The 12232-nt window shown below is 41.7% G+C and overlaps 1 protein-coding gene across 4 annotated transcripts in view; it reads right to left on the bottom strand.

Moving 5' to 3' along the window:
• The window catches only part of HELQ (helicase, POLQ like), a 40788-nt gene that overhangs the window by 11525 nt on the left and 17031 nt on the right, over positions 1-12232 (bottom strand). For 3 of the 4 annotated variants that reach the window (XM_075929508.2, XM_006110887.5, XM_006110888.5), the window contains exons 10-14: positions 7754-7895; positions 7234-7338; positions 6307-6529; positions 4088-4245; positions 2406-2504 (exon numbers count right to left, since the gene is read on the bottom strand). In XM_075929508.2, the coding sequence (XP_075785623.2) occupies positions 2406-2504; positions 4088-4245; positions 6307-6529; positions 7234-7338; positions 7754-7895 (727 nt within the window). Of the gene's footprint in view, positions 1-1997; positions 2116-2405; positions 2505-4087; positions 4246-6306; positions 6530-7233; positions 7339-7753; positions 7896-12232 lie in introns of all 4 variants that reach the window. The other variant, XR_012903987.2, reaches the window with a different exon arrangement.

The raw sequence follows: 12232 nt of genomic DNA, 5'->3' as shown, positions 1-12232 counted from the left end.
AGAAGAAGCTTTTCTGGAAGAGATCTTCTGGAAAAACTTCTTCTGAAAGACAGCATCCACACTACCAAAGTGCATAGAAAAAATGATCTCCTTTCTTGAAAGTTAGTGTCTGCACTGAATAGACACTATCTCTCATTTAAGCTGTGATTACTATGGACAGAGGGGCCACCAGGGCACCTGTGCTTTTTCCTGTTCTTTTGAAAGAACTCCCTCTTCCCCATCCACACATGCCTTTTTCCAAAAGAGCTCTTTCGGAAAAAGGCTTCTTCCTCATAGAAAGAGGCTTAGCAATGTCAGAAAAACCCCTCTGTTTTCATTTTTTTTTTTCTCCAAAAGAACACGACTGTAGCGTGGACTTAAGTGAAAGTTTTTTTGGAAAAAACTCTGTAGCGTAGACATAGCCTTAGTGATGCAAGGGAGGAAATAATGGGAAACATTTTGGGGAAACAAAGATTAGTTCAGCCTATTCTTACTGTGTATACCTCAGTCAGGTTTGTGTTTCTAAAAACTGTAATAATTAAGCAATTAGGAGTCCTGTGGCACCTTAAATTCTAACAGATTTATTTGGACATAAGCTTTTGTGGGTCAAAACAACTTCATCAAGTATATGGTGTGGAAATCAAAGAGGTAGGGAAATTATAATACTCACACACTAGAAGACTTACCCAGTGTTGCCTAGGGGCTGTAGGTGTGCAGGCATCAGGGGCCTTGGAGGATGTGACAGGGGCAGGGGTCAAAGTGGGGAACTAAGAGGGGTTCAGGGTGAGGGGTCCCATCTGGCAGGGCTTTCTCTCCCCCCCACCCAGCCAGCAGGGGCCTTCTGTCTCCTCCCAACCCCCCAGCTGACAGGGGCCTTCTCTTTCCACCCACCATCCTCCCGGCTGACAGCCCCCCCCCCAGTGCTGTGACCAAGGGCTGGGGGTGGAGGGAGAAGGGATTGGGGCAGGTGGGCTACTTACTCAGTCTGGTGGCAGGCAAGATGGCAAGACCCTGCTGGCTACTCTTGGTGGTGCGGTCACTCTATATAGTAGCTCTCCCCTGCGCTCGCTGCCCCCAGTGGCCACTCTCTGTGCCCCCTCCCTTTCCATCTTATGGTAAAGAAGTCCCATTTCTCACAATTCCCATTTTTTGACACAACCAAACACTGACCTTACTTTAAGTTAGGATAAGAGGAAGCTGCATACCAAATTTGGTGGTCCTAGCTCTTACCGTTTAAGAGGTGTTCTTGAACAGACTCATGGAAAGACAGACTTTTCTAAAATATAGCTAGATACATACACACAAGCATATAAAAAAGAAGGACTTGATATGCTAGAGTGTGTGTGTATATCTATCTATCTATCTATCTAGAGGGGGGGTGTAATATTTTAGAAGTGTGTGTCCATCTCAGAGTCTTTTGTTCAAGAACTCCTCTTATACGGTAAGAGCTAGGACCACCAAATTGGGTCTACAGTTTCCTCTTTTTCTAAATTAAAACAAGGTCAGAGTTTGGTTGTGCCAGGACAATTGGATGTTCCGGGAATTTGTTTCTCATAAAAATGTAAAGAGAGGGGTTTGGCAGAAAGGACAGTTATACTACAAAATGCCCTTGCTGCCTCCCTGTGGTCAAGCCGGAGAGGGGGACCAGGACAGCTATAATTCCACTGGACCAGCAGGGGACAAGAATGTTGAAACAGACAGATAACTACTATGTATTTCAGAGAGTTTATCTGTCTGTCCCCCAGCCAGCAGACATACACTCCTCCCCAGGCTGTGGCCACTTCAGCTGCAGTGGCCATGGACAGGCACTTCTCATCTAGCTCCAAGATGCTCTGGTGAAAAAGGGCTGGAGTTGTCCTCGCTACCTGGGAGAGCCTGCACACTGAAGCCCTCATCCTCAGCCCTACGCCAGAACAATTATTTAAATCAAGAAAAACAACAACAACAACAAAAAATATTTAAGTTAAGGATGCAAGCAATGCCAAGTAAATCTTCTAGGATTAGATAGATATCCCTACCTCTGCGATTTCTACTCCAGAAGCTTATGCTCAAATAAATCTGTTATTTTTTAAGGTGTCACAGGACTCCTTGAAGTTTTTTTATGGATACAGGCTAACTCGTCTACTTCTCTGAGACCTATAATAATGAAGTGGAAGGTTTGCCCTGGTCAACATGAATGTCTTGAATCCTACAATTTTCACGGCTATACAATATAAACACACTATAACATCTTTATATTATACAAAAAACAGGCCATTACCTTAAAAAAATCATATATTTCTCTCTAAAAATTGCGCATTTCCTAATTACATACCACCCTTAAAATTACAGTAAAAGCCCAATTAGCTGCACTATGAAAAAACAATTCAGTTGAAAAATATTACAATTCTATCATTTTTTTAAATAAAAATTAATTTTCAGCCTACTTTTTTGATGGCTTGTCCAGAAGCTTTCTTCGTAATAAAACTTTCAGAGACTCCTACAGTAGCTGCTACCTTCTGCTCTACTGAACTGAGATGGCTGAACTAAAAAGCAGAATTAAAAAACCCAATAGTACAGCTAAAAACAATTTCTATATTAATCAAATTAAGAACGATACCTTTAAAATATAATATTAAATTACAATACCACAGTTAAAAGACAGCTTCAAATATATAACAATTTTCCTTTAAAAATGTCCTAAATATCTATGTTAGAACAGAGTCCATCTCCTCTTCCACAACACATCTGAATGTATGCCACATGTACAATCACTTCTCCCTTATCTGTAGCATAGCTCTTTATGTGGGCACAAATATCATTACACAATAATTTGAGCTGTAAATCTATACTTTTATCTATCACAGGAGATATGCAAGGAGGCAGTGAAAATTGAGAACTCATGTTCAACCTAATCACTATCAAATTCTAAAGCTTTAAGGAGACAAAAAACGTTTCCTTTAATTTTAGTATCTTTGCATAATATTGATAAAATATTTAAGCAATGCTAAGAAGAACACCAAAAAAAGACAACTTAAAACAAATGCTTATCAAATGGCTGTCTCTGTAATCATTCACAGAAACAAGCTATGGAAAATATTTTATCAAAAGTCAAAGACTATTTTCTCTTTATTCCAGCATAAGAATAGCTCCCAGATGTCTTTAGAATACTTTATTTTACTTTTCTCCTATGTTTAGTACTTTTTATAAAGGATGCTCTATACAAAATACATTTTATTTCTAATGTAAACAATACAAAAGTGATCTATTTATCACTTCAGCATCAACCAATTTATTTTGCTTTACCCAGAACTCAGCAGTTTCCTTGGCTACCCTTTGAACTGCCACGTATCTTGACTTTCACAGACTTCTACAAAGCTTTAGGGATTTTAATGCTATCACTAGCATATTACACTTTACGATCACTGTCTAAGGGCATGTTTAAACTGCAGCTGAGTGCATACTTCCCAGCACAGAAAGACAAACACACATATACTGGCACTGCTCAAGTGCATTACTAAAAATAGAAGCATAGCAGGGTTAGCACAGATAGCAACTCAGACTAGTTGCCTGAATACAAATGTCTAGACCCCCCGAGCAATATATTTGGATGACAAGCCCAAGCCACTGTCTGCGCTACACTTTATGTATTTCAATTGTCTAGCCATGCTTAGAAGCACACTCCCAGCTGCAGTGCAGACATACCCTGAAGGCGGCTTTACAGTCCACAGATTAGACTAAGTAGAGCTAAATTTCATAAGATGCAAAACTATATTGTGTACAGCATTGTGTTTGGTCCTGTGTCAAGCACGGTCTCTGTTACGTATCTATCTCAGGTCTCCTGGTGAACAGCTCATTGGATCACACAGTTCCAATGAGTGAAATAATAAACTGATTTAGCATATCGTTACATTTGATCCTTGCTACTGTACTAGTTACATTTTGAATCAATATGATCATTTCCATTTAATTTCTCTTTAATAACAGGCCATCAGTACATTAGCTTGTCCAGTTTCTTTAATTTATTAATTGTAGCTGCTAGGTGGCTAGTAAGTCAAAAATTATAAACAGAAGTCAACAGCTATATAATCCAACCAGTATTTTGCTGTGCGGGAAAGCCACATCTTACTTGTCTAAAATAGATCATCCAGTCTGGGTTACAGTGATAAATCATGTCATAGGGAGTTGTCAGATACAGAAGATGAAGGCAGCTCTCAAGAACCAGCCCCTGAAGCCCTTTTTTCAAATCTCTGTAGAGAGCATCACAATAGGCCAAATCTATAGACCCTAAAATAAAATTAGTATAAAGATACTAGTTTAGGTAACAGTGAGAGTTAAATATAATATACTGTATGTCTTACATAATTCTCCCTCTGTTCTTTCTTTAGGAGGCTTTTAATAGAGTCTGTATTTCAGTAACCAACATAATGCCATGGACTTCCAAATCTAATGTATTAAGCCAATAAGAAATGCATTTTACTACCCACAAAATGGCAACTCTTCATCAGGATGGCCCCCTGGAGTGTACAACAGAGGCAAAATATACTCAGTACTATTTGTATAAAAGAAAAAGCAGTTAAAATCAAGGGAGAAATGTAAGATCCTTGGTCTCTATTTTTAATGGGGTTGATATTTGACTATTATGACTTAGTAGACAAGACAGGAACATAGAAACTGTCATACTGGATCAGGCCAGAGGTCTTTCTAGCTCAGTGCTAAATGCTTCGGAAAACGATGTAAGAAGGTAGACAAGTGTAGACACTCTCCCACATTAGATCACATCCTGACATCAACAGAAAGATTGACTTAAATACTGAAACATGAGGTTTAATATAACTTCTACTATTTTTGTTATTAATTATAACTAGTCGGGAAATTCTTGATAGCCATATAAGTGTTCAACCCCTTTTTGAATCTTCTTAAATTCTTGGCTTCAACAATTTCCTTTAGCAACAAGTTCTGCAATTTAACTACATGTTGTGTGAAAAACCATGTGTCAGTTTTGAGCTTCCAACTTTTAATTTCATATCCTGCACTCCTGAATGGTAAAAAAAAATCTCTGATCTAGCTTCTCAAAACTTGCATATACTTATATAATATCCCCTCTTTTTTATTTCTTTTCTAAGGTAGACAGTCCCAATCTTTTCACTCTTACTATGAGTACTACTTTGCACACAACATTCATGATGAAGCCACACACTGAAAATTTTATATAGGCATTAAGATAGTCTTCACTACATTCCTCATTAATCCTAATATTCTTTGCTGTTTTGACCAGTAGCTGCACAAACCTTACTCTTCACTGAGCTGCCTATAGTGATGTCATGCCCCTTTCCTGAAAGGACAGAGTACATTTAGAAATCGGAAAAAGTGTGTTTTTCCTGCCAATGTGTGCTATTTTACATTTATACACCCCTTAGTTTGTCATATTATTGCCCATTCACCTAGCTTATTTAGGATTCTTTGAAGTTCCTCATTAAGCAACACAGAATCTACATTCCAGAATCTGGGACATTATGCTGTTAATTTTTTGCCAAGATGAAAATGGATTGTTTCATCATACTGTTTACTTTCCTGTCCTCCTATCCACGTTTTGATCCATCATAACAGCTGTCCTAATACTTTGCCTCTCATCCTATGACTACATAACTTCTTTACTACCCTCTTTCTGAAGTCTAAATAGTTTATGTTCACCATTTTTCCACTGTCTACTAATATACAAACTGATTCAAAGAATTCTAAGACGTTAGTGAGACATGACTCTCCTTTACAATAACAATGCTAATTAAATCCTATCGTAAGTTTCCACGTGTTTTGTTATTTTGACTTTTTTCAGAAAGGAAATAAAGGTACACCTACACAGCACACTTATTTTAAAATAAGCTATTTTGGAATTTTCTCCCCCCAAAATAGCTTATTTTGAAATAGTATGTCTACACTACAGGGAAGCCTCAAAATTAGTCTGAGGCAGGCTTCCCTAATGTGGACATGCTACCTTGAATTAGAGCCACAGGAGGCACTTTGGGAATAATTACTTTGAATGGCCCTATGGAGGAGCTATTTTGAAATGGCAGCAGTGGAGCATAGTGTTATTTCTCGAGGAATGAGGTTCACAGATTTCAAAATAAGCTGTCAGTTATTTCAGAATTATTTTGAAATAATGGAATTGCTGTGTAGACAATCGCATTGTTATTCTAAAATAATGCTACTGTGTAGATGCACCCCAAGAGGTTGAAAAGGAAATAAGAGGTTGGATGAAAGTTTTGCTGAATGTGAAGAGAAAAGGGTCACATTTTTTTAAACACTATTGTAAAAAATGTATGACAAAAATGAAGAAACAACTCTCACCTTTGTAGGTAGCTTGACCCAACTGTGTGATCTCTAGATTACTTTGGGATTTCTGTTCCTTTTCAGAGATCATTTTTCCTTTAAGGAGTCCTTTTTCTATCAGGCATTCCAGTGCTTCTCTAGTTATATCTGAGAGGCTCTTTTCTTTAGACAGAAACTGTTGCTGAACACCAAACAACGTGCTGCACATAAAGTGGTAGATTTCTTCAGGGTTTCTTGCAATCTACAATATTTTAGTTTGTGATTGCAACATTATGTTTAAACAATCTGAACAGTGTTATGCGTAACATGATAGATAAATACCAACCTACAATCTTTGTCTAGCTGAAAACATGCTTATGAAGACATAGGGCAACACTTTTAATTTTATGTTGCTACAGAACCATGTGATACCTCCGTTACTACAGACATTCTGCCTGGGAGAGATTGATAAAACACTAAACACCCTCTTGTACTAACATTCCAAATTTTAGTGTATTCCTTTTTATTTGGGTGGAGGAAGGGTGTTAAGGAGCAAGTAATATTAGAACATGTTTAAAACCAATGCAGAAACAGAGCAGAAACCACTTGGGACTTTGCATTAGGAATTTTTTCCTTTATGTTTCAAAATGATTTAACAATTGAGTTAGCCAACACAAAGATGATCTCATAATCATTAGTGTAGACACGGACAAATTATGCTCAGCATTGTGCAAGCTAGTTGTGGTTTAATTCAAGGCCTTAGTGAATATTAACGTAACTGTTCTTCACCTTACTGAAACAAAATGATCCCAAGCAATACAACAACTCTGAATTCAGTTACTGTAAAGCTGTTCTGTGAGAAAAGCAATCCTATCAGTATATACAAGAAGTACAGTTAATCTGTATCAGCACTCCTAATATCAAAATGCATCTCTTTAATTGCTCACAAAAGAATTAAATTATTACCTTTAATCCAACCAAAGATAGGAGCAGACCTTGGAATCCCTTAGTGTATTCAACGAAGAGGCTGCTGTAACAGTTCTCCAAAGGACTGTTTATTAAATCCCGAACCTAAAAAACAAAGTAATTGCTATTTATACTGTGCATTCATAGAGTCTCCACAGGTGAAAATATTTCACTTTCAAAAGAATATCTTCAAGGTTTATTTTAAAATCAAGTTAATAAATAGGAAAATTGCTGGAGATAGCCAAGTTTTAGGACTGACCTTTAGAGTGATAAGCGCATGTGTCAGAGACTATGTATGCTGCAAAGAATACAGCTGGTCTCCAACGACAGGTCAGAAAAGGGCTCTGGCTGCCCTTATGATTGCAGAATATAAAGTAATTATTAGAAAGAGTCAAACAGTTGCACACACACACACAAAAAGATTGCCCCAAACTTATTTGAAAGCAGCAAACAATTTAAATATCCCTCTCCCATCAACTTCTTTTGATGACTCAAACCACCACCTTTTTGTTTAAGTTACCAGATTTTTGTCTTTTTCTTGCACTATAAGAATACTTTCACCAGCACTGTCGATACCAGCTCGACCAGCTCTGCCAATCATCTGCTTATACTGGTTCTTCTTCAGAAACTCTGTAGCAATATAGGGAGCCCTTAAAATAACCCTAAGAAAAAAAAAAGAGGAGACTCTGAAAAAGCTACATTCTGTAGTAGGTGTACTAAAACATCAGTAAAGTTATATTAAACACCAGGCTCTCCAGAAGAGAAAAGTTAATATTTGCCTCACGATGCACAACTCATTGTTAATGAGAATTATGCATGCCTGTCAAACCAAAATCACACACAGCATATTTTTTTTGAAAATTAAGAGCAATATTGAGCATACTTAAATAATCTAGAAATAATATGGATAAAATATGAAGACGTGTCAAACTGAATTTTGTATCTTTTAGGGATTGTATCAGTCTCCATCACTATAGCACAGATTCGACCTCTATGGTCCAGATTTCCATATGGACTATGTGCAACATCTGCGGTCTGGCATCCCAAGGGTGCTCCCAGGCTGGAGCACTATTAGGGGAAAATCTGGGCCCCACGCTCAGCAACTACACCACAGTCCTCCCAAAGTTTCTGAAACTCAAGCTCAGGGGAGGGACGCTTGGGGAAAAGGCAGTGTGGCTGCTGAAACTTTTGACTAGGGAGCTCAGCCCCATAGCTGGCAGCGGGGCCCGAAAGTGCAGCCCTGCGGCTCAGTATGCTTCTGCAAGGGCTGTGCTCCTGACTCTGCCTGTGGGGCTTCGCAACCATCCTGCCTCTTCCTCAACCCCTACTCAGTCAATGTCAGCCCCTCTGCTGCTGCTGCCACCCTGCAGGAGGCGACAGCATAGGGGACGCATCAACCCTCCCTGGTCTGGCGGATTCCCTGGTTCAGGGACGGTCAGGTCCCAAAGGTGCCAGACCAGAAGGTGCAAACCTGTAGATTCTAAGCACCTTATTAGCATTAAAAAAAGCCAAACAAACAACTATGCCACCCGCCACTGTTCAGTCATTAAATTCTCAAACAAGCACCTTCGTACTTTCTCCCAGGCTGCCCTTTATATTTTGGAGGAGTTCGCCAAAAACATCTGCAAAACTCTCATTTTCATTCAAAACATACTTTCTCCACAAAAACAACTTGTTGATGGGTATGGCTGCTTGTGTGCCAAGACTACAGGTTTGCACACTGATCAATACGGTCTCACTATTGCTCTGTACCCCACAGTGAAGGGGCTCACCCTCTCGTGGGCGCCCCTTTGTGTCCAAGAGTGTGTCTGCAACTTCTCTGCCCTGGCTGTCTCCTGGAGTGGAGGTATCTCAGATGGCTTTCTGGTTGGTTGCCTGGGACCAGGCTTCTTCTTACCTCCTTGCTGCGGCTGCTGGGAGTTGCAGGGGGGGACGGGACCCCACGCCTGCCCAGGAACCCTGTAAGTATCAGTTCAGTTCTAAGAGTCTCTGCTGTCCTCTGCTACCTTGATCCCTGGGCCACTTCCCCAAGATGCCACTCCGTCCAGCTCTCTTTCTTGGGGGTTTGAGGCGGGTTCTCATTGCACCCTGTCCAGGGTTCTGTAAAGTGTTGTAGTCACTTGTTCCTAGTCTTCAGCTGTTGGACCTGCTTTCAACCAGGTCTGAAGTTGAGCTCACACTTAGAGCTGTCTGAGGTGCTGCTGTCCTCCCAGTCGGTCCCTAGATCTAGCTGCATCAAGCTCCAGTGAGGAACTGCCAGGCCCTGATTGGCTGCTGGAGAAGCAGTCACTCTAGTCTGATTGGAGGAGCTATTTTCTGGTCTTCTCCCTGGGGGTAGGTTCGACAAGACCTCCAGCAGGGGGTGTTGCAAAGCGAGGTTACTCACCTTGGTGCAGTAACTGTCGTTCTTCGAGATGGTCCCTGTGGGTGCTCTACTGTAGGTGCAGGGTTTGTCCCAGCACCGCAGAATGGAGACTCTTGAGTAGCAGTACTCGGCCAGACCACGCATGCGCAGCGGCATCTCGCAGAGTTTGCACTCTTTTCTGCGCTCTTGCGGTCTGGCCACCGCCAGTTCCTCAAAAGCTGCCTCGGAATCTGTGAACAGGAGAAAAAAAAACGAGACAGACTCCGAAGCAGGGAGGAGGGCAGGTAGTGGAGCACCTACGGGGACCATCTTGAAGAACAACAATTACTGCACCAAGGTGAGTAACTTCGCTTTCTTCAAGTGGAGTCCCTGTGGGTGCTCCACTGTAGGTAACTAAGCAGCAGTACCCTCATGAGCTGGAAAGTGGGATACAGAGTCTCTGTTGTCTGCTGATGAGAGCACCGCTCATGCCACTGCAGCGTCCAAGAGCCTCTTTTGACGGATAGTATAGTGTTTAACAAAGGTGTCATGTGAAGACCACGTGGCTGCTCTGCAAATGTCTTTCAAAAAAAAAAAAATGCCTTTGAGAAAGGCTGTTAACACTGCCATTGCTTGTGTGGAATGTGCTCGGGGTTGTGTTGGGAGAAATAACCCCTTAGAAGCTGTGTTACACACGTGGTTATAAGTTTAGAAATATGCTGGGATGATAACGGTTGTCCCTTAGTTTTGTTGGCTAGAGACGATTAGGTGGTCGGGTTTCCTGAAACATCTTGTGCGGTTGATGTAAAAGGTGAGAGTTCTACAAATGTCCAATGTGTGAAGAGACATTTTGCATGGTGATGAGTGAGGCTTAGGGTAAAAAGATGGTAGGATAATAGGCTCGTTGATATGGAAGGATGAGCAAACTTTTGGTATCAATTCTGGATGAGGCCTTAGGACTCAAGGTTAAGGATAACGTAGGGCGGTGTTGCCATTAGTGCTGATAGCTCGCTGACTCTGCGTTCTGATGTAATTGCAAGGAGGAAAGCTAGTTTCATGGTTAGGGTGCGTAAAGGTATCGTAGCTAATGGTTCAAATGGTGGTATGGTTAGGGCACTCAAAACAATCTCCAGGTTCCATATTGGGGGAACGGATTTCCGAGGAGGACTTATATTTGATAGGCCTTTCATGAATCTCTTGGTTGTTGGGTAGGCGAAAAGGGAGGTTCCTTCGATAGGCTGTCTAAAGGCCGAGATTGCCGCTAGGTGAAGTCTGAGAAAAGCTAATGCTAGGCCTGTGTTTTTTAGATGTAGCATGTAATCGAGGACATGAAGGGGAGCGGACTAGGGGAGCAGTTTCTGAGAGGCACATCAGGAAACAAACCTTCGCCATTTTGAGAGGTAAGTACTTCTCGTTGTTTGCCGCCTACTGTGAATGAGTATACTCTGAGCCTGAGTAGAGCAGAGGGATTCGGCAGGGTTTAACCAACTAGGAGCCATGCCGTGAGTTGTAAAGTATTTGTGGCTGTCGTAGTGTCCCTTGATTCTGAGTGAGAAGGTTCGGAAGGGTTGGCAACTGGTATGGTCTGCATGGTGACATGCGCCGGAAGAATGAGAACCAGTGCTGACGAGCCCATGCTGGTGCTATTAATATGACTGTGGCACTGTCCGTTTTTATCTTCTGCAGAACTTTGGGGGAGAATGCATGGGGGGGGGGGGAGAATGGTGACGAAGGGTATGGAGTATGCTGATTAGATTATTTCTAACACCCACCTGTCTGTGGTGATTGAGGCCCATTGGGGATAAAAGGGCCTCAGGTGGTGATGGTATTGGTGACCTTGATTGGTATTTGTGTTTGTCTGCGTACCCTCGACTGAGGCGTCAAACCTGCTGTTTGGTATTCATTGGGTCCTAGGTGCGATTCTCCTGGTTTCGACGCCTCTGAGGTCCCTGTCTGTTCCGTTGATGATCAAGAGCTCTCTGCTGGTTATGCCATTGTCGTCGAACGTAAGGGTAGTCATAGTGTCTCTGGTATGGAGGATAACGCCACTGTCTATACGGGGAGGGGGTACATCCATGGCTATCTGTAGGGCAGTTCTGGCTGATGTGTAGTCCTCCGGGACAACCGATTTGAGTATGGGCCGCTTTGCTTCCAGTAGATGGTCTAACACGGGTGTGAGTTTAGTGAAATTGTCAAATATGTGGTTAGAAAGGTGAGCTGTATAGTTCGCTATCCGGAGCATGAGTGTCGCAGATGTGGACACCTTCCTACCAAGTAAATCCAGTCAGCTTGCATCCTTGTCAGAGGTATTTCTGTATTGAGGAGCTTTCGATCTTTGGTGTGCTGCATCCACCATTAAAGAATTTGGTTGGGGATGGATAAAAAGGAACTCCATCCCCTTAGGTGGCATGAAATATTTTCTGTCTGCCCTTCTGCTAGCTGGTGGAGCAGAAGCTGGGGTCTGCCATATCTCTTCAGCAACCTCCAGAATGGCTTCATCCAGTGGTATAGCGCCATTTTCCTCTGTGCTGTGGCTGAGGGTTTTTGAGGAGGTGGTGTTGTTTGTCCTTTATTTCATCGAGGTGTATTTCCTGGCTTATGGCTACCCTTTTGAAGAGTTCCTGGAATTGACAAAGATTGTCCGGTGGGGAGATG

This window comes from Pelodiscus sinensis, chromosome 4 (genome assembly GCF_052426305.1).
Source record: "Pelodiscus sinensis isolate ZL-2025 chromosome 4, ASM5242630v1, whole genome shotgun sequence".
Classification (NCBI taxonomy): Eukaryota; Metazoa; Chordata; order Testudines; family Trionychidae; genus Pelodiscus; species Pelodiscus sinensis.
This window is presented reverse-complemented; position numbering and strand designations above follow the sequence as displayed.